We start from the raw sequence: 21,754 nt of genomic DNA, 5'->3' as shown, positions 1-21,754 counted from the left end.
GATGAACAAAATGTGGTCTCTCCGTGCAATGCAATATTAGCCAGCCACAGAAAGGAATGAAGGGTACCGACATGTGTTATATCATAGATGAAACTTGAAAACATTATGCCAAGTGAAAAAAAGCCAGACAGAAAAAGACAAATATTTTGTGATTCCATTTAATGTGAAATATCTAGAAGAAGCAAATCCATAGAGACAGAAAGCATATTAGCGGTTGCTAGGGGATAGGCCAAGGGGGGAATGAGGATTGACTGCCTTGTGGGTATGGGGTTTCCTTTTGGGGGTGAGGACAAAGCTAAAAATCAGATAACGCTGATGGTTGCACTATGAATATAGTTGCATTGTGAATATACTAAAAATCACAAAATTGCACATTTCAAACAGGTGAATTTTGGGGTTTGTAAATTGTATCTCAATAAAGATGTTGCATTTCCAAATTACAGAATCCAGAATCATCTTATCCTATTTATTTCTCAAACCTGTGCCGAGGAGCCCTTCCTTTTTGGCCAGCAGTAGGCTAGATGCTAGGTGCTCTGAGAATGGAGAGATGAATGAGATTGCCTCCAGTCTAAAATGAGGTCTTGGTGCTAAAATGGTTAATATATGCAAACGGGGATTACAACCTGTGTGTGACTCAGGGGTTAAAGAGACCCGCTGGAATCCACCGGTTAGAACCTTGAGATTGCTTGACCTTGGGCTCATCTTTCCTTTCTAGATCTGTCAAATGGGGATGACAATTAGCGTTTTTCTCCTATGGGACGCGCTGGGCATCTGCTAGGAGCTGCGGCAGTTAGAGCCGGGGTTGTGGCGGGAAGCGCACGATTATCCCGTTTTACAGCTGCGGGCACAGGCTGGGCCCGAGGAGAAAACCCAGGGCGTCCCCGCCTGAACCAGTCTCGGGACTCCCGCTCGGAGGTGGGTTTCGGGGACGCCCACGTGTCAGCCCTGGCGCGTGCGCGCGTGTGCCCGGCGGTTGGCAGCGGCTATAGGCGCCGCGGCCGCGCAGCGATGGAGAAGCCGGGCAGGACCTTGAGCGCAGCGGTCCGGGAGCACCTGAGGCAGCTGTGTCTGCGCGAGTTCCCGTGCGGCACCGGCAGCTGGGTGCGCTCTGGGTGCGCTCTGGGGGCCGGCGGGGGCGGCGAGGACGGACTCGGGGCTGGGCGGGGGCGGGGCTGGCCGGGGGCGGGGCGGGGCGGGGCCGGGCGGGGGCGGCGCGGGGGCCGCAGGACGCGGCTGAGCTGGAGAAGCCTGAGGGGAGGTTTGGGTCTGGGCGTTTCGGAGGCCGCCTGACCTGGGGTGCGGCCGGACCCTGCGAGGACTCTGCGAGGACTGTGGGCCTGACCCCCATCCCGAGCACATCAGGCCCACCTGGGGTAGGGCTTCTCAGCCTGTTAAAGACACCAGGCACCTTTGGGGGTGAAAGCTTTTGCCTGGGCAAAGAGCCTGTCCACCTTCAGGTGCCGCAGGGCTCCTAGCGAGAGCCCCAGGCCGAGTGCAGGGCGTGGTGCTGGTGCCTGCAGGGGCTAGTGGGCCTGGGAGAAGCGGCTTCCTCCCTCCCTTCCTGTCTCCTTGTTTCTGAGGCCGGAAACACTTCCCTTCGAAGGCTTCCTCCTGGGGAGCCAGTGTGGCTCAGGAGGGCTAGAGCAGGTGTGTGTCCACGCCCCACTCCCAACAGCTGGGTGCTCCTTCTGGGGCTGAGGAGCATGACACCGAGAACCTGCCTCCCTCAGATGTGCACACGAGTATCCTGAGGGTCTAGAATGTTGCCCTCCCACTTGCTGGAGAGCTGGCGCCCCACACACTGCAGGCGCTAAGGGGAGGTCAGTGTTCCCATTTTCATAGAGAAGAAAACCAGGACACCAATCAAGGAACCAGTTCATGTGTTTCATCAACAAACATTGTTGCACAACCTACTATGTGTACCTGGCATCCACTGGGAGCTCTTGGGGTTTCACGGATATCTCTCAAGTGTCTCCTGGAGAAAAGGCTGGGAGAAAGTCCACTCTGGGACTCATCATCCCCTGTGACATCTAAATTCTGAATTCAACCTTTTCAGCCTTGCCACTTTTTCCTCAAAAGCCTTTCCTTGGTTAATACACCTCCCAGATTGCCTTTTGCTTGCCTCGTAGCTTCCAGTGCATCAATCTTAAATATTTGGATGCTCTCACCTGGTGTTTCCAGGGTCCCAGCTTGAGTAAACCCCTAAAGGCAGAAATGTAGTTCTCAGTCTGTAGTTCTATCCATGGCTAATAATCAGTCAAAACTGATTACTCACTCTCTAGATCTCTAAACTCTTTATCCCTGATTGTCCTATCTTACAATCTGCTCTATCTGGGAAGTCTTGAATCCTTGAGAGGGCTGAGTCACGAGTAGCACATTCTCCACCTCCACCACTGCAGAATAAGTCACGCTTTCTTCCTCGAACTCCCCGAGCATGGAGGGAGCTGATCCCCAGAGAGGAGGAGGTCGTGAGCCCTGGGGAGGAGTCGGTGGAGGCCCTGCTGGACCTGGTCCGTAGCCCCCACTCACCCTGGGCTCTGCTGGAGGGCTCCAGTGCAGAGGACCGTTTTCTGAAAGAACTGGCCATCCAGAATCCCCTGGTGCTCAAAGACACCTTCTTCTACTCCTACTTCAGATCCTTACGGGTGGTGGACAAGCAGGTAAGAGCCGGGGGTTGAGGTTAAGGAGGCCATTCCCCTATAAAACTGTACAGTCCTTAGTGGTGGGGCCTCAGTGTTAAATGGGAGGAAGGATGGGACGGTAGCTCTGTCCCCCTAATTTCACCAGCCGCTCCACCAAGCAGGGCCAGCTGCTCATTTGTTGGGTGTCTTCTTTCTTCGTCCCTGGGGGAATCCAGGTGTGTCTTGTATAGCTGGCTTCTGGTGCACCCTGCAATTGGCCCTCCTGGGTCCTAGGAGAGACCTCTAAAGTATCCATATTGGTTTTAATTTACACTGTGGGGGCCCAGGTTTAGGGAGGGTTAGGCCTAGTACCGTATTAGTTTCTGTTACGAAAAAGCCTTCTTCGCTTCTACCAGTAACAGAGTCCCATGCTGCAAACTCAGCCTTCCTGCTTTTGCTTCTCCTTTCCCGGAGAAACTGAATTCCCACAGTACCAGGCGTGAGGAGCAGGAGCCACTCCTACCAATCTGCCTGGGACTTTCCCACTGTCAACTATGAAAGTTTTGTGTCCTCAGAACCCCTCAATCCTGGGCAAAGTGGCATAGTCACCGGGTAGGGCCCCAATGACTTTGAGGCCACAGAGAACTGAAGATCTGCAGGAAGACCTCTGAACTTTAGGTCTGACCCTGCTGTGTGTCAACTAGCAATAGCTTACAGCCTCGGGATTCACTGTGGCCCAGGGGTAGACAGCAAAGAATATGGGATTCCTGTCCTGGTCTTTGGAGCTCACAGTCCAACAGGGGACACAGGACACTGGGCTGGAAGTTGTACAACCTCTCCAGGGGGTGGGGTGGGGGCTCAGAGGTAAGAGACCACCCCGTGGTCAAGGCTCTGGGATCCTGGTGGGATGTGCAGGAGAGTCTGTGAGGAGGGTGGTTAGGGAGAGAAAGGGGGTTGGTGTGCGCCAAGTAAACCCCTCGGGAGGGTCAGTGGCCAGCTGTTGCTGCCCTCCTGTAGACCCTATTTCTGCTCCACAGCTGCCTCGCCCATGAGAGCTCTTAACTTCTTGACCTTTCCTTCTAGGTGAACCTGGTGGATAAAGGTCTCCTGAAATTTCTAAAACTCGAAGAGTTGGTACTGAGTGCCAATCAAATCAAGGAGGTTGATGCCATCAACCTGCCCCCAACTCTCAAGGTAAAGAGTCCCAGGCTCCATTTAGTGTCTGCGGGCTGCTGCAGCCCAGAGACCCTGCCAATGGAAGGTTTGGCCAGTGTGGCTGGGTGCCAAGGGCCAGCCCCAGGCTTTGGAGAGGGAGGCCAGATTCCTCAAAAAGTACAATTTCCACGTGACCCAGCAATTCCATCTCTCAGTATATGCCCCAAAGAATTGAAGGCAAGGACTGGGATTCTTGCAGGCCAGTGGTGGTCAGCATTACCCACCACAGCCAAAAGGTGGGGCCAACTGAAAGGTCCATCAGCAGATGGGTGGGTAAGCAAAATGTGGTCTCTCCACACAGTGAGATGTTCCTCAGTCATAAAAGGGAATGATTCATGCTAAAGCATGGATAAAACTTGAAAACATTATGTTGAATGAGAGAGGTCAGACACAAAAGGTCACATATTAGATGATTCCACTTCCACAAAATATCTAGAAGAGGCAAATCCACAAGGATCACAGTAGAGCAGAGGTTACTGGGGTCAGAGTGAGGGCAATGGGGAGTCATTGCGGTACCCAGTGGGGGGACCATTGTGACGGTCCAGAACATCCATCTGGGGTGGTAAACATCTTCAGAAATAGGAGTGATGATGGCTGCACAACGATGGGACTCTACTTAATGCTTTTGAATGGTACACATAGAAATAGGGAAAATGATGAATCATATATATTTTGCCACAATGGGAAAAAAAATCACTTTAAATAAAGCTAGCCCAGGCTTTATGATGTGTTTTCAGCTGAACATATCAAAATGATCTCAATTTCAAATTAAGTGTGGAAATTAGTAGATACAGTGGCAGAAGGGACTCAGAAATATGGCTACATGCTGGGCCTAGGAAGAAACCAGGAGAGGCCTTGGAGCAGAAAGCCAAGAATGCTTCGTGACGCTCCAGCTGATGCCTTACTGGCTCCAAAGGCCAGCGGGGACCCTTTGGCTTTCCCGAAGATGTGCCGCCGTGGGTTGAGCGGCGGCAAAATGCTATGCATGTACCCATCCTCTCCGCCATCACCTCCTATGCCAAATTTTCACATCTCCTTCACTAAGGAAAAGAAACTTTCCAACACCTCCTGCAGAAATATCCCCTCCACCCCGTATTTTAAAGGGAGTCCAGATGGGCACAGGGCGGCGTGGCATGAGTACTACACAGTTCCATCCTGTTGTTTCTTAGGGAGGGAGGGGAAGGACAGATGGACGGACAGACTCCAGCTCACAGGCACCATTCTTTCTGCTTCTCTCAGGTGCTGGAGCTCTATGGCAACAAGATCACCAGCATGGAGTGTCTGTGTGCCCACCCGCCCCCACGTCTCCAGCACTTGGGCTTGGGTCACAACAAGCTTCTGGGCCCCTTAGAAAGTCTGTATGTCACCGCGGATCACTGGTAACTGGAGAGCCCCGGATGGAGAGAGAGACACTTAAGTCTTAGGTTTGGGTGATTCCACCCTGGTGCCTTGAAGGACTCACCTTAGCTCCTCCCTTCCTTCCTTCCTTCCTTCCTTCCTTCCTTCCTTCCTTCCTTCCTTCCTTCCTTCCTTCCTTCTTTTCTTTTTTGCTTTGCTTTTTTCTATAATAATTGTTGGTTGGCTGCCAGCTCCAGACCTAGGATTTATTTCTCTGACCAAATAAGCAAAAATTCCCACTGAAGCCCAAGGAAAGATACAAGAGGTAGCAGGAGTGAGTCAGACCTTTCCCTCTGATGCTTTGAGAGCAGGATTTCTCAGCTTGGATATTGCCGACACTGGAGTGGGCAACTGGGGTGAGGCTGTCTCATGCTCCGTAGGAAGCAGAGCAGCACCTCTGGCCTTCATCCACTAGATGCCAGTTGCACCCCCACACCAGTTGTAACCACCAAACGTTTGTAGACTGTGCCCACTAGGTGGGGTGCAAAATCACCCCAAGCTGAAAGTCGCTGCTCTACAGACTACTCTTGGTTTGGCTTGTCCCCTTTGGGAGTGAGTGGAGGGAAACAAAACCTGGGGTCTGAGGAGTATGGGGGAATCAGAGGCCACCTGCGAAACGCTGTCAGAGGAAGGCCTCCAGAATATGCCTGGAGGATTCCCAGGGTTTCAGCATCTTGGGCGGCGCTGCGTGGGCTTCACTATGGTTCCCTTCTCCGCAGCCTGGAGTGGGCAGAAGGCATCGGTCAGCATCCCTTCCTTGCTTTTCTAGGTTATCTGGAAAACGATCTCAGGTGGCCCAGCTGTATACACTCTTGGAGGGTCCCCATCTCTGATCATAATTTCCTTCTTTCTCCTCCTCCTTCCACCCTTGCCATAGCCTTGGCCATGCACAATTCCAGTTTCTTCCACTGACTTTAGCTGCCAGAGAACGTAGCCCAGGAGGCAAGCATACATTTTGGACCTCCTGTGATGGCTGATTTCAGACTCATACCATGGACTGTGCACCATGTGTTCTGATTTTTTATTTGGAAAACAGACTTTCTCAAAACCTAGGTTACCTGCTTCGTGCCAAGTGTGAGTTTCATAAAAACACGTAAGGGAAACCTCTGTCTTTCACTGAGATTAAAACCAGGGTCCCCTTCTCACGGATGGATTTTCCTCGGGTCTTCCCAGTCTTCTTGAAGGCTGTCATTGGACAAGGTCTGTGTGCTGGTCCCCACGAAATGTCCTTTTGGGCATTTCCCCCTCAACTGGCTACACAGGCCAGAAAAGCAGGGCAGAAGGGAGCGGGACGCGCCTGAGTCCCATCTGCTGGAGGCCGTAGGGTATCCATGTGACCATGCCGTGCCCCTCACATTTTTCTTGCTGCTGTTCTCAGATCTGGAACCTGTTTGCTTTCTAGTTTGTGCAGTTGGGGAACACACCTGTGCGCCCCCTTCCTGGCCAGTTTTTACCAGACTGTCCTCACTGGCACGTTCCTCTTCACTCATGTTCCCCCAAGAAATGAATCACGTGGCTTCTTACGACCATGAGCCAGTCAGGCTTTGGAAGGTGTCCTCTAGCTTCACGTACCCTATTCTCAGGTCCTCATATTTACCTGCCTCTCTTACCTCCCTCCACTGCTCCTCCCCACGTGGCTTTCCTCTGCCTTCCTTGCCCGTGTCTGTCTTTGTTGAGAACCTTCTGGAGGCACAGTGCTGTATCAGATCTATGGGAGGTACCAGGAGTTTAACTGAGAAGGAGAGATCTATGTAAATGGAAGTCAGGGGAGGCAGGATGTGACCAGGGCCATCTCTGTGTCACAGTGATGATGACAGTGTCATGGGGGGAGGGGGCAATAGGACTGAGAGGTGCTTCCCAACAAGGGGGCTAATTTGTGAGACAAGGGTGGGCTGGGGCTCCCCTCCCACCCTCAGCACAGGCCTGCTGTCTGTCCTGGACACGGGGTGCTGGGGGATGGTGAGCAGGGCAGGCCTGGTGCATGACAGCTGCCAGTCCCCACCCCTCTGCTCACCCTGCCTCTGGACTCTCCTGCTCCCCTTCTAGGCCCAACCTTGTCTCTCTGGACCTGAGCTTCAATGACCTGACGGACCTGCAGGGCATGATCGCCAGCCTCAGCACCCTCCAACATCTGAGGCTGCTTGTGCTGCAGGGGAACCCACTGGGCCTGGTGCCCTACTACCGAGGTTTCACCATCGACAGCCTGTCCCGGCTCTGCGTGCTAGATGACATCACCGTGTCTCCCAGTGAGAAGTATCAGTTCAGGGGGCTCAGCCACCATGGGGGTGAGGAAGCCGATGTGCAAAGTGGGGAGGGGCTGGTATTTGATGCCCTGAGCCTCAGCTTGCCTGTCCACCATCATACAGGGTGGCCTGTCCCTGCAGCTCCCCAGTGGACCCACACCTTAGTCAAGTGTAGCTCACCTTCTTGATCAGAGTCCTCTCCCAGATTTTTGATCTCTGTACTTGGGATTGGGGGACAGAAGTGGTAAGGAGGGTGAGACCATCCTAGGCAAACAGGAAACATTCTTGAAACCAATTTCTTTACTTCTGCGGTGGCTTGAGATCACCCCCTTGTGGCCCATGCCACAAGCTGCATCAGATCCTTCTCAGGGTAAGGGTGATACAACACTGGTAACAAACAGCTCCCGGGACTGTGTGCCTGGCTGTGCTAAGGTAACAGGTATTCTTCATCTGTAACCATCCTGCAAAGCAACTACTGTCATTCCCATTATACAGATGAGGAAAACAAGAGGGGTGTCTTACCATCTTACCAAAAAGGGACGTGCTGCACATCACTGTGTTTGAACTTGGCAGAACTGGGATTTGAGCCCAAGTCTGCACACTGTGAGGCTGGGCCCGGGTGGAGGAGAGAATGCAGGGAGCCTGTTGGGCAGCCCTCCCCTGCCTACCCCTCACTTCCGCCCATCCCCCTTGCAGACCTTTTGGCATGTGAGGCGCAGCTCGTGGTGACCATTGGAAATGTCAAGGGGGTTCCCGACACCTCTATCTTGGACCCCGACCCGGGGCCCCAAGGCCCTTTTATCAGTTACAGCTACTATGTGACCTACGGTTTTGTGGAAGATGAAGAAGGAGAAGGAAGTAAATATGGTGGTGTGCTGGCTGAGGTGGGTTCCCCTCGGGCTGCTCCCGGGAGCTCGGGGGCACAGGGTCTCCTGTGCGGTGCAGCAGAACCGCTTCTTGGAGCCCAGAAAACCCCCTTAATGGGAGCTTTTTGGTTCACACCCGACTCTGAGGGGGAAGCGGCTCTGGTCAGACCCTTTCTTGCAGCTCACTGCCTTCGCCTCCTTCCTTTGCCCTTGAAATCCCAGCAAATGGCCTCACCAGGGAGCAGCATGTACAAGCAGGCTTCTCCCCTACCTCTCCCCCTACCTCTGCCCTACCTCTCCCCTAACTCTCCCCTAACTCTTCCCCTAACTCTCCCCCTAACTCTCCCCCTAACTCTCCCCCTAACTCTCCCACTAACTCTCCCCCTAACTCTTCCCAACTCTCCCACTAACTCTCCCACTAACTAACTCTCCCACTAACTCTCCCCTTAACTAACTCTCCCCCTAACTCTCCCCCTAATTCTCCCCCTAATTCTCCCCTTAACTAACTCTCCCCTTAACTAACTCTCCCCCTAACTAACTCTCCCCCTAACTCTCCCCCTAACTCTTCCCCTAACTCTCCCCCTAACTCTCCCACTAACTCTCCCCCTAACTCTCCCCCTAACTCTCCCCCTAATTCTCCCCCTAACTCTCCCCTTAACTAACTCTCCCCCTAACTCTTCCCCTAACTCTCCCACTAACTAACTCTCCCCCTAACTCTCCCCCTAACTCTCCCCTTAACTAACTCTCCCCCTAACTCTTCCCCTAACTCTCCCACTAACTCTCCCCCTAACTCTCCCCCTAACTCTCCCCTTAACTAACTCTCCCCCTAACTAACTCTCCCCCTAACTCTCCCCCTAACTCTCCCCCTAACTAACTCTCCCCTTAACTAACTCTCCCCCAACTCTCCCCCTAACTAATTCTCCCCCTAACTCTCCCCCTAACTAACTCTCCCCCTAACTCTCCCCCTAACTCTCCCACTAACTCTCCCCCTAACTAACTCTCCCCCTAACTCTCCCCCTAACTAACTCTCCCCTTAACTAACTCTCCCCCAACTCTCCCCCTAACTAATTCTCCCCCTAACTCTCCCCCTAACTAACTCTCCCCCTAACTCTCCCCCTAACTCTCCCACTAACTCTCCCCCTAACTAACTCTCCCCCTAACTCTCCCCTTAACTAACTCTCCCCCTAACTCTTCCCCTAACTCTCCCACTAACTAACTCTCCCCCTAACTCTCCCCCTAACTCTCCCCTTAACTAACTCTCCCCCTAACTCTTCCCCTAACTCTCCCCCTAACTCTCCCCCTAACTAACTCTCCCCCTAACTCTTCCCCTAACTCTCCCCCTAACTCTCCCCCTAACTCTCCCCCTAACTCTCCCCCTAACTCTCCCCCTAACTCTCCCCCTAACTCTCCCACTAACTCTCCCCCTAACTAACTCTCCCCCTAACCAACTCTCCCCCTGCTTCTCCCCCTGCTTCTCCCCTGCTCTTCCATCACTCCTCTCACCAAAAGCAAAGCCGAGGGTATCCTCCAGCCAGGAGAAATGGGGGACACCCTAGCTCCCGCAGAAATCGTTCCTCCCAACGCAGACCTCCCAGGAGGGGCAAGACGGGCATTTAGACAGCAACAACCACCAAACCAAAGCCTCCTTCCCAAGCCGCGCGTGAGGGCCTGCGTTCTCGCTGCCGGCCCGGCCCGGGGGCACAGGCACCTGCGCCCACACTTGCGCGCTGCGGGGGACCGAGCGGCGGCCCCGCGGGGTCCGTGTGTCTCCCGCAGACCGTCGAGCCCGCGCCCCGCGGCGAGCCGCTGGGCCAGGACGTCCGCCAAGAGCCCTCCGAGGGGCGTGAAGAGTCGGTGGAGTCGGGGCCGTCCACCCCGTCGGGGCAGCGGGAGGACTCGCTGGCCTCGGGCGCGTCGGCGCCCCCGCCCTGGGTGACGGACTCGGCGGAGGAGCTGGAGGCGCTGGCCAAGCTGCGGCCGCGGGCGGACCCCCGGCTCGGCCCCTCCGCGGGGTAAGGATGCGGCGCGGGGCCCGGCCGCCGCGTGGGAACCTCCCCTGCCGTGTTCGCGGGTTGGAGCCTCCCGCGGCCTCCTCCCGGGCCTCTCCCTTACCCCAGGCCTCCAGCCCGCTGCCCGGCCTCCTGCGTGCCGCGCTTTGCCTTATGATGAAGAATTTTACGAGCACTTAGCGTCACTTCTCATTTAGTGTTTGAAGTTCTGTTAACTGATTCTGTAACTAATTGCTAAACACGGGACTTGGTGTGCTTTTTGTTTTGTTTACAAAATTCCTGCTATCAGCTGGTTTTGTCGTTGGATTCTTCTGATGGGGCGTTGGGGGGGGGGGTGGTGGTGCAGAAAACGGAACTTGTGACTTCTAATTAACTGAGCCTCTGCCCCATGCAGACCCTGCTACCGATGCCCTCAAGGAATTGGGAAAGCGAGCTTCTCCCCTAGCTAAAAGAGTTATTTTTTAAAAAATTACTTCAAACCTCCACAGAAGGTAAATGATCAGGCTTGTGGAGACTGTGGGGGGAGCCGCAGTGGCTCCTTGTGTCGCGTTCCCTGGACTCGGCAGGCAGCTGCCCCCACTGTCAGAGGAGGGGAGGCAACCTCCAGCCCCCAGCCAGGCTCCTCAGCCGGCCACCGCTGATGATCTTGCGGTGGTCGTGGTGGTTGAATTTTTGAAAATATTCACAAAAACGTAAGAACTACAAATGATTCTGCTTTTTAAAAAATGTGTAAATTAGAAAATAAAAGCCTCTTCTCATGTATCCATCTAATTCATCCCATGGAATGAAGTACTCTTTTATTATTTATTAAATATTTTTATATATTTGAGAGACAGAGATTACGAGCGAGGGGGTAAGGGCAGAGGGAGAAGCAGACGCCTTGCTGAGCAGGGAGCCCAACGTGGGACTCGATCCCAGGACCCCAGCACCATGACCTGAGCGGTAGGCAGGCGCTTTACCGACTGAGCCAGCCAGGTGCCCCAGGATGAATTCTTCTTAATAGTTTTGTGCATATACTTCCCAGTCATGTGTACAAAGCTATATACTCATAATTTGTTTTTAAAAAAAATGAACACATATTCTGGGTATCAGTTTGAAATTTGCTGATTCTCCATGTGGCTGTGGACAAACCAACCTGTTCTATTATGTTTTTATTTTTTATTTTTATTATTTTAAAAATATTTTATTTGTTTACTCATGAGAGAGAGAGAGAGAGAGAGAGAGGCAGACACACAGGCAGAGGGAGAAGCAGGCTCCATGCAGGGAGCCCGATGTGGGACTGGATCCCAGATCTGCAGGATCACGCCCTGGACTGAAGGCGGCGCTAAACTGCTGGGCTACCCAGGCTGCCCCAGTAAAAAAACATAATTTAAAAAAGAAACAATATAACAGAACCTCTGAAGACTCCCCAGGCCCCTCCCTCTTTCCCAAGGGTCATCATCAACTCAGGTGACACCATTAGTCACCGTGCCTCTCTCAGACCTTTATATAAATGGCATCGGGCCGTAATCCTGGGTCTGGCCTCATGGCACGCTGTGCACATCTTCTCAAAAGCCTTGTCCTCGTCCCTGGCCACAGCCTCCTGGGTGATGGTGCCCTGTCTGCCTCTGCCCTCCCCAAGGACAGTCCTCTTCAGCACCACCCGCAAGCCCTGGACAGATGTCATTCCCTGCAACTATGAGATGCAGCACAGCCTCAGAGATCTGGTGCCCCTCAAGGCCTTCCTGCTGGCGGGAACCACCGTGACCATTGTGGAGGAGAAGGTGGGTGGCGCGGATCCCCACACTCCACACGTGGGCCCCTTCCCCAGCCTCCGCTCTTCTGTCCGGGTGCCGCGTGGCTCTGCTCCCGTGTTGGCAGGCCCTAGCTAGCCCTGGCCTGGCCTGTATTCACCGCGGCCACCTTGCTGTCCCCTAGATCCTCTCCTGGCCTCTGGTGCCGCCTCCTGTCGACATTGTGTCGCCTGCCAAGAAAGGAAAAGGGGAGAAGGACAAGAAAGGGAAGAAGGACAAAGACAAGGAAAAAGACGGGAACGACAAGGCAGGGAAAGGGCAGAAAGGGACGGCAAAGGTACCGGCTGGGTGGCGGTGGCTGTGGGTGCTCTGGGCCTGGTCCGTGGGGGGCCCGTCTGCTCTCCGGCCTCTCCCCTCTGCAGGAACAGAAGGCGTCCAAGAAGAAGGAGCTTCCAAAGGAGCTCCGCCAGGACCCCCCCATCCTGCGCGTGCTGGGCAGTGGCCTGCTGGCCTTGGAGCCCCTGCTGGCGGGGGAGTCGCTTGTGTCCTCCGTGTGCAACTTTGGGGTGATCCGCACCCTGGAAATCGACAGGCTGATGTTTCTTAGGGTACAGCGGGGCCTCTGTCCCTCCTGTCTCCACCGAAGCAATGCTGGGCAAAGAGGGGCTCCAGGGGGCTCTGAGCCTCCCAGACTCCTCCGGCAGGCCCCGGGAGGCACGGGCAGCACTGCCCAGCTCCCAGCTTTCTGGGTCGCCGGCTCCTTGGGCAGCCTTCTCGGGCGTGAGGAGCCAGGCAAGGGGGCAGGTCAGGCCCGTTCCTCTCTGGAAGGCCGGCCTTGCCTCCCTGGGTGGGGAGCCCCACAGGACTGCACAGGCATCTGCACCGCCCCTTCCCAAGCACGCACTGACTCCAGGGAGCCTCTCATGTTGTGGTTCTTTCTCTCAGGATTTGAAGAAGAACAAGAAAGCTAAAAATGGTAAGAAGTGATGATGGTGACCGAGAGCAGGGAATGTTCAGTGGGAGCCTTAGTCTGTTCAGGCTGCCGTAACAATGCCAGAGCCTGGCAGGCTGGTAAACAACAGACATTTATTTCTTGCAGTTCTGGAGGCTGGGAAGTCCAAGACCAAGGTGCCAGCATCGTTAGGTGAGGGTCCTGGTTGGTAACCAGCCCCCTTTGCTACATCCTATGGTGGAGGGGGGTAAGGGGTCTCTCCAGAGCTGCTTTTTATAAGGATACTAGGCCCATTCATGAGGCTCTGCCCTCATGACCTCATGACCTCCCAAGCCCCCATCTCCTAATACCGTCACTTCTGGGGGATTAGGATTTCAGACCATAGCAGGACCTTGGGAAGGATTAGCCTGGTTGGGGACCAAAGAGATGGGAGGATGGAGAATCATACCTTCTGGGCAGTGGGAAGGCCATGCCCACCCTAAGGACCAAACCCTACATCTTTCCTGCATCCCTGAGACAAGCACAGCGTGCTATAGGTTTTGCTAAGGACAGGTGAGGTGGTCTGGAGTGGGAGCCAGGTGATGTGGGATAGGGGGCTGAGTTGGGACCAGGCCAGGGTCCTTCCGGCTCGGCAGTTGCCTGGCTTGTTTCAGGTCCTTGGCCCTATTTGCCCCACAAGGAGTGTGGGCTTGTTCTATGAACAAGGGGTGGTCAATGAAGCCTCTGAAATAGGTAACCTTTAGATCTGAGTTTAGAAAGAACTGGCAGGCTTGCAAGGAGCAATAGGAGATGGGGAGAGCAGCTGGGAGGCTGCTGCAAAGTATACAGTAAAGTCAGGGCAGCACTATTCCTGACAGCCAGAAAGTAGATTCAGCCCAATGCCCCTCAGTGGACGAATGCCCAAACAGGACGTGGTATTTCCATACAATGGAGATCCCTCAGCAGAGAAGAGGAACAAGGCACTGCATGGGTAGAGCTCAGAGGGATGGCAGGGAAGGCAGCCAGTCGCAAAAGGCCATATAGTGTATGATTCCATTTATGTGAAATGTCTCGGAATGAGTGAATCCATAGGGACACAAAGTAGATCAGTGGGGGCTGAGAGCTGGGGGAGGGAGGTGACTGCTAATGGGTACGGGGTTTCCAGGTGGGGGACAAAACGTTCTGGAGTTAGATAATGATAATGGTTGAACATTATAAATATACTAAAACCCACAGAAGTGTACACTTAAAAGTAGTTAAAATGTTGACTATTATGAGAATTTTATCTTGATGAAAAGAAATTCACCTTAAAAAAAAATGTAAAAGGCAAGAAATGCTGAGGGCCTGACCTGGAATGGACAGCAGAGACAGTGCGGGGGAGACAGGTCTGAGAGTTACTGGGGGGCCAAGAGGGTAGTGGGCAGGAGAGGCTTCTGCTCAGGGCCTGCAGAGCTGCCCCTGGGGTGAGTTTGATTTTGTACCTGTGAAGGTGAAGTGTGTGGAGCATCCAAGAAGCCTTGCCCTCACCTGCCCCTTGTCACCCAGTGCCTTCTCCATCTCCTTTGCCACCACCCCAGACAACCACAATGGCCACCTTGCTGCACCTCCTTCCTCCCACCAGCCACTCCGTCCATTCCGCTGCAGTAGCCCGGGTGATCTTGTTGGCAGGTCCGGCCAAGTCACTCCTCTTTTGGAAATTCTTCCATGACTTCCTGCTGGCTGCATCACAAAATCCACATTTCCATGTTCTATAATTGCAGAGCTCTGCTTGGAATACTTAACCTACACTTGCCACTGTTTCCTCAGCTACTTCATCTGTCAAATTTTAGCTTCAATTGCCTTCTTTCAGGAAGCTGATCCTCTGGATGGGTTGCCTTCCTTGTTTCCTTCATAGCACCTGGTGTTTTCATCTATAGTACTCAGCACCAAGCAAACTATAGAGATGCGAATCTAGATAATTGTTTTATTTTTATCTCATCTACTACACTGAAACTATAAGGGTGGGGGGATGAACTTGCATTCTTTAAAGTTGTACAATCCCGTCCCCAGCATAGTAGACTCATAGTAGGCCATCAACATTGAATGAATGAATCAGCTTAATGGTATTTATTTATTTATAAAGATTTTATTTATTTATTCATGAGAGACACAGAGAGAGAGAGAGGCGCAGAGGCAGACGGAGAAGCAGGCTCCATGCAAGGAGCCCGACATGGGACTCGATCCCGGGACTCCAGGGTCACACCCTGGGCCGAAGGCGGCACTATACTGCTGAGCCACCCGGGCTGCCCAGCTTAATGGTATTTAAAACCATGAAAATACACGCGCTTATGTTGACAGAGAAAAGGAGTGAGCACAGCACGCTGGGGAACACTTCAGATTTTGAGCAGGAAGTGACAAGTCCTGCGAGGATGAAATTTAACCATATCCTAAAGCAAAATCCAAAGATATGGAAAGGAATGCAAAAATAGCACCCGAAGTGGGGCACCTGGGGGTGGCTCAGTCTTTAAGCATCAAACTCTTGATTTCAGCTCAGGTCAGAATCTCAGAGTTGTGTGATCGAGTCCCATGTTGGGCTCTGTGCTCAGCATGAAGTCTGCTTAAGGTTTTCTGTTTCCCTTTCCCTCTGCCCTTCCCCGCACTTGCATGCTCTCTCCCTCAAATTAATAAAATCTTAAAAAAAAATAGCACCCAAAGTAAAATTCACATCTGCCATCCAATAAAAAATTATCATATATGGAAAAAAAGCAAGAAAACTTAATATATAATGAGAATTTATCAATCATAATTGACTCAAAAATGACATACATGTTAGTAGACAAGGACATTAAAACTTATTATAATTATATTCCATATATCTAAGAGGCTAAATGAAAGATTGTGGTATGTAGCAATATGGACAGTAAACCAAACTTTTAGGGATGAAAACTACCATGTCATATTAAAAACACATTCACTGGGATTAATGGCATATTAGATAATTCAGAAGAAAAGATTAGTAAACTGGAAGCAGTAGAAACTATCCACAATTAAACGCAGAAAAATGACTGGGAAAAAATGAACAGAACATCAGTGAATTTTGAGACGAAGTCAGAGGAGCCAATGTCCATATAGTTGGCATCTCCAAAGGAGAGTGGGAAAGGCAAAAAGGATATTTGAAGAAGTAATTGCTGAAACATTTCCAAGTTAGGCGGAAATTATAAATACATAAATCCAAAAAGTTTGGTGAACTCAAAACACAAAAAGCATGGAGAAAACTAAACCAAGCTAGATAATAATAAAACTGCTTAGGGATGCCTGGGTGGTTCAGCGGTTGAGTGTCTACCTTTGGCTCAGGGTATGATCCTAGGGTCCGGGATCCCGAGTCCTGCATCGGACTCCTAGCGGGGAGCCTGCTTCTTTCTTTGCCTGTATTTCTGCCTCTCTTTCTCTGCATCTCTCATGAATAAATAAAATCTTTAAAAATAATAAAACTGCTCAAAATCAGTTATAAAGACAGGAACAAAGATAAAGATGACAGCAGTTTTATCATCGGCTGAAAATGCCAAATAAAAGACAGTAGAAGAATTCTTAAACATTTAAGGAAAAATAACTATCAACTTAAAATTCTTCTTTTAAATCTTTTTTTTTTAAGATTTTTTTTTTTGTTTGAGAGAGAGAGCACAAGGGGGTGGGGGTGGAGAGGTAGAAGGAGAGAGGAGAAGCAGGCTCCCTACTGAGCACCAGAGTTAAGATGGTCTTACATTTCTTTTTTACATTTTTGCAAATCTTTTTATTGTCTGGCTTAATTGACGGTTGCACTGAAATAGCCGGTTCTGCAGTTAATCTCTTGTGTTGCGGTTGTTGAAGTGGATGATGAAAATCCAATCTCATATGGTCATGTAACTGGAAAAGGGAATATTTTAAAAGACTTTCAAATAACTGGATATTTTTCTTTGGTATTATGTCAAATTTGACAACTAGTAGTTTTTTAAGAGCGGCTACAGAGTGAAAACTATATTTCATAGTTATGTTAAAATCCATTGGTCTACATTGCTTTTTTAAAAATTTTTTACACTGCATTTTGAAGGGCTATCTTACTCATGCACAATTTGTAACATCAGGCATTGGTTATTTGTAAAATACTGGCTCACTGAGTTATGCAGATCTCCCCGACTGTCGACACATATACATTACCCCAAAATCACATTGTTTATCAGCACCCATGTCATTGGAAGAGTCTTTGAGTATTGGGAAACTCTTTATGGTGGCAGATACCACGTTCCAAAATTCTAGTTTCTACTTGCAAGCTCAAATGTTACAGATTCATCAAAATGCTTCCCGTTTTCCCTGCAATGCCAGACTTCATTCGCTTTTTAAGAAAATATCTGCCCAATATTCACCTCCGAATAACCGTGGTTGGTCAATATTCTTTGAAAACGTTGCTCAACCTGTTTCATATTTTCTCTGGAATTATTTGACTTTAGGAATGGGCTGGGGGGTGGGTTGTAATTAAAATTATTCCAAAGACCAAAAACAGAAAACACTGCTCTGAGACACCAGCAGCTGCTTCAACGCGCAACTGCAACAGCTGCGCCTGGTTAAGGGATCTGCTCGGCCGAGACGGGCCGGGCCGGGGCTGGCGTCCCGCGCCCCCAAGCGCGCTGCCCTCGGGTCGGAGCACAGCTCTGCGTGTCGGGGACGCTCGCGTAACGAGCCCGTCCAGGGCGGCGGCGAAGCAGCCCGCACACCTCTCGGGACTCACATACTCGTGTTTTTATTTCTCAGAAAAGAAAAAATCTGCGTTTGCAATTTACGAAAGCGACTACCAGCCGCAGCCGCTGACCGTGGAGGTGCAGATCCAGCTGAACCAGTGCCGCTCGGCCGAGGAGGCGCTCCGGGACTTCTCCCTGTAGGGCGCGCGATTAAAGGCTGTTCTGATGCCCGCAGCTCCGCGTCCGTGTTGCCGCCACGGCGGGGGGCGGGCCGGGGCCGGGGCCGGCAGGTACAGGGCGGGTGCCGGAAGCCGGATGTGGGAGGGCGCCCGCGGCCCCGCCCCGCCCCGCCCCGCCCCCGCCCGCGGCCCCGCCTCGCCCCGCCCCGCCCCCGCCCGCGGCCCCGCCCATCGACCCCCCCGGAGCCAGCGGTGCGAGGCTGACGCTCCGGGTCCCCGCTCGCCTGCCGGAGCTTCTCGCCAGTCCCTGGCGCGGTGTCCCGGCTCAGGTAGGTCCGCGGGGGGACGGCAGAGCGGGACCGGGGGCAGCCGTGTCTCACGGTGCCGGAGGGCCCGGGGCTGCCAGTGCCTCCGCACGCCGCGCCGCGGCGAGGACGCTGGGTCTGGCGGCGGGGTCGGCTCCCCGGGGGGCGGTCGGGGGCCAGGCGGCCTCCTGCCGCGCCCCGGCTTCCGTTCGCCCACCGGGGCCCGGAAGGCTGGAACCGGCCTTGCGGACCGGGAGGGGTGTCCGCCGCGGGGCCCCTGCTCCGGCGACCCCGCCCGCTTTCGGCCCGCACAGCAGCAGTGTCGGGTTGAAAGAAGGAACTGGCCTCTTCCCCCGTCGTAGCGTGTGGTGTCACCGGGCCCAAGGACCCGAGGCGGCTGTTCCCCAGAGACCATTGCAGACCCTTAGGACTCAGCACACTTGGGCGTGTGGTGCACTCAGTGAAGCCCACGCGGGTTGAGAGTCAGGGTCCTGGGGGCGCGCAGTAGCAAGGGAGACCTGCGCTGGGCAGGCGGGTGGGGGGGGCCGAGGAGCGGCCCGGGACGCGGAGCGTGCGCCAGCCTTTGGGGAGCCCGGCTCCGTAGTGGCCCCGGGGGCTGCGGCAAGGCGCGCGGGCGCGGGTTGGGCCGTGGGACCCGCCGGAACCAGAGCGCCGGCCCAGCGCGCCTCTCTGCAGACGCAACCGCCGCCCCCGGGGCTCCGCGCTGCGCGGCCGCCGCGCCCGTCGCAGCTGCGTCGTGGGTCTTCACTAAGGCAACAGTTTCCTGGCTGGTGCCGTTTCCCCTCTCGCCTTTCCCACAACCCGTCATCTAAGCTGCAGCAGCGAGGAACCTTTCAAGCAATGCACTCCTGTCACTGCCTCTGCTCAGTCCCCCAGTGGATCTCTGCGGGGGTTACAGTAAGCCCGAGCTGCCCCCGCCCTCCCCTCCGCTCCGCGGGCCAGGGCTCCGCTTCTCCGCCCTGCACTGGCCCCCTTGGAGGCCTTCACCCTCATACTCCGGCCACGCCGCGCTCCTGCCCCGACATCGCGCCTGCACCTGCTCCAGGAGCTCCGCTGGGCTCTGCCTGGCACACTCTGCTCCCGATCTTTGTGGTCTGGTCCCGACGTTCTGTTCTTGCTCCAACGTCCTTAATCAGGGAGGCCTTTGTAGACCACCTACCACGGGCTGAAACAACCTCCGGGTCACCGTATTCCCTTCCGCTTCAATTTCTCAGCACGGTCTGAAGTCCGTGCTGGTTCATTTGGTGTCTCCCACCTCTGGCCGGCCTGCCCTGCCTACCTCTGCGCCCCGAGCGGCAGGGCTGGGGCCAGTGTGGGCGGACTGCGTGCCTGTGCTATGCTTGCTCTTGTGCAGGTTCCTCGAACCCGCATTTCCCTCGAACCCGCATTTCAGGGCCTTCTCCGTGGACTCAGGAAACCAGAGCTGAGTGAGGGGGACGGACGGGGGGCAGTGGCTGCAGGGGAGGTGGCCCTGGTACATGAGTGAAGAGCTTTTGTGCTTTTTGTGCAAGTGGGTTGTTTTTGAAACCCCATTTTAAGCGACTCCCGCCAAGAAACCTGTGGGAAAGAAGAGACTTCTTCCAAGAAGCCGGGGGAAACTCCAGGCAGATGTGAAGGATGTGTTGCGTGGTTCCTTCCCTGGGGGCGCAAACTAAGGGCAGAGCCCAGGGCCCCCGTCCCTGAGACCCAGCCCGTCCCTGAGACCCATCCCCGGGCTGGCCGCCAGCAGATCACACTGCCGGGTTTTCAGGGGAAATGGTTTGACTTTAGACTCAAGGGCCCCAGAGGTCAGGGTTTGTGCCTAGAACGAATTTCCTTGGAAATGAACCGGCTCTGTGCCACGTTCACCCTGATACTCGAGTTTCCTGGGAAATGCCCAAAGTGCACATGCTGCTTCAGGTGTTCTGTGTTTTTAATTTTTTCAGTTTAAGTCATCTTGACACCCAGTGTGGAGCTCAAACTCCCCACCCTGAGATCAAGAGTCACATGCTCTCCTGACAGCCCCCCGAGGCTCCCCAGTTTTAAAGCAGCTGCAGGTCCTTTTGGGGGGAGAGTGGAGACCCCCATGATGCCAGCAGAGAGGAATGCTGTCCCCCTCCCTCCCCCCACACACCCTGGAGAGGGACTCTGCCACGCAAAAGGCAGAGGTAGGCCGGCAGGACATGGGCTGCTGGGTGGCTGCAGGGCGGCGGCTCACAGCGCTCTCTCCCTGCAGGCCCTGCCATGGTCCGCAGGCTGGGCTGGCTGGTCCTGTACGGCCTGGCTGTGCTGCTGCTCAGCTGCCTGCTCTTCCTGAAGAAGGAGGCCAAGCCAGTGGGGGGCTCGAGGGCCCACCAGCCCTTCTGGGCTCCCCCAGGGCCCCGCCGCAGCCAGTGTCCCCCCAACCGCACAGTGGCTAACATCTCCTTGTCCTTGCCTAGCCGTCACCGCCTCTTCTTGACCTACCGCCACTGCCGCAACTTCTCCATCTTGCTGGAGCCTTCGGGCTGTGCTGAGGACACCTTCCTGCTCCTGGCCATCAAGTCACAGCCCGGCCACGTGGAGCGGAGGGCGGCTATCCGCAGCACGTGGGGCCGGGTGGGGGGCTGGGCCAGGGGCCGGCGGCTGAAACTGGTGTTCCTTCTGGGGGTAGCGGGACCAGCGCCCCCTGCCCAGCTGCTGGCCTACGAGAGTCGGGAGTTTGACGATATCCTGCAGTGGGACTTTGCTGAAGACTTCTTCAACCTGACGCTTAAGGAGCTGCACTTGCAGCGCTGGGTTGCAGTGGCCTGCTCCCAGACCCGCTTCATGCTAAAGGGAGATGACGACGTCTTTGTCCACGTCCCTAACGTGCTGGAGTTCCTGGATGGCTGGGACCCAGCCCAGGACCTCCTGGTGGGAGATGTTATCCGCCAGGCCCTGCCCAACAGGAACACCAAAGTTAAGTACTTCATCCCCCCATCCATGTACAGGGCCCGCCACTACCCACCCTATGCTGGGGGCGGGGGCTACGTCATGTCCAGGGCCACCGTGCAGCGGCTCCAAGCAGCGGTGGAAGAGGCCGAACTCTTCCCCATCGACGATGTCTTTGTGGGCATGTGCCTGAGGAAGCTGGGGGTGAGCCCCATGCACCATGCTGGCTTTAAGACATTTGGAATACGGCAGCCCCTGAACCCCCTAGACCCCTGCCTGTACCGAGGGCTCCTACTGGTGCACCGCCTCAGCCCCATGGAAATGTGGACCATGTGGGCCCTTGTAACAGATGAGGGGCTCAGGTGTGCGGCAGCCCCCTTGCCTCAACTCCGAGGGGTGGGTTGAGTAGACCCAGTGTTGATTTTCCTATCATGATGACAAATTGAGAACCTTGACACTTGACCCTGATGTGTCAGGGAATGCTGACTTCTTTTTTGTAACCCCCACCGGAACCTTGCTAACACTTATTAAAAACACTGAAACCTGGCTTAACTTGTACCAGCATGTGTTGAATGGGAGCCAAATTTGGCAGCATCTCTAGCGAGGAGAGGTCTCTGTGTGTGTTTCCTGGAGCCCCTTGGGGTGCTGCC

The 21,754-nt window shown here is 54.1% G+C and overlaps 2 protein-coding genes and 1 long non-coding RNA gene across 8 annotated transcripts; 2 read left to right on the top strand and 1 right to left on the bottom strand.

Moving 5' to 3' along the window:
* The first annotated feature begins 799 nt into the window (after nt 1-799).
* LRRC43 (leucine rich repeat containing 43) lies at nt 800-17,941 on the top strand. Of its 6 annotated transcripts, none has more exons than XM_072802384.1 (13): nt 800-915; nt 2,400-2,660; nt 3,705-3,815; nt 5,076-5,215; nt 7,281-7,519; nt 8,174-8,361; nt 10,120-10,355; nt 11,974-12,115; nt 12,270-12,422; nt 12,508-12,693; nt 13,031-13,061; nt 13,185-13,229; nt 14,777-15,405. In XM_072802384.1, exons 4-13 carry the CDS (start codon nt 5,109-5,111, stop codon nt 14,908-14,910), a joined length of 1,461 nt encoding a protein of 486 aa, XP_072658485.1. In that variant the 5' UTR covers nt 800-915; nt 2,400-2,660; nt 3,705-3,815; nt 5,076-5,108; the 3' UTR covers nt 14,911-15,405. The 6 variants fall into 6 exon arrangements, with proteins under 6 accessions (XP_072658485.1, XP_072658487.1, XP_072658486.1 ...); XM_072802386.1 differs by having other exon boundaries at nt 801-915; nt 14,685-14,785; XM_072802385.1 differs by lacking the exon at nt 14,777-15,405 and adding an exon at nt 17,781-17,941 and having other exon boundaries at nt 802-915.
* On the bottom strand, nt 15,429-18,023 carry LOC140619252 (uncharacterized). Its single transcript, XR_012019166.1, has 2 exons — nt 17,839-18,023; nt 15,429-16,898 (listed from the first exon to the last, which is right to left on the bottom strand). It is a non-coding gene; the product is annotated as an uncharacterized lncRNA (long non-coding RNA).
* An 83-nt stretch (nt 18,024-18,106) lies between these two features.
* B3GNT4 (UDP-GlcNAc:betaGal beta-1,3-N-acetylglucosaminyltransferase 4) lies at nt 18,107-21,651 on the top strand. The gene is made up of 2 exons (XM_072802393.1): nt 18,107-18,215; nt 20,428-21,651. Exon 2 carries the CDS (start codon nt 20,436-20,438, stop codon nt 21,507-21,509), a length of 1,074 nt encoding a protein of 357 aa, XP_072658494.1. The 5' UTR covers nt 18,107-18,215; nt 20,428-20,435; the 3' UTR covers nt 21,510-21,651.
* Nucleotides 21,652-21,754: the final 103 nt, after the last annotated feature.

The sequence above is a fragment of the Canis lupus genome, chromosome 27, assembly GCF_048164855.1.
Source record: "Canis lupus baileyi chromosome 27, mCanLup2.hap1, whole genome shotgun sequence".
NCBI classification, from domain to species: domain Eukaryota; kingdom Metazoa; phylum Chordata; class Mammalia; order Carnivora; family Canidae; genus Canis; species Canis lupus.
This window is presented reverse-complemented; position numbering and strand designations above follow the sequence as displayed.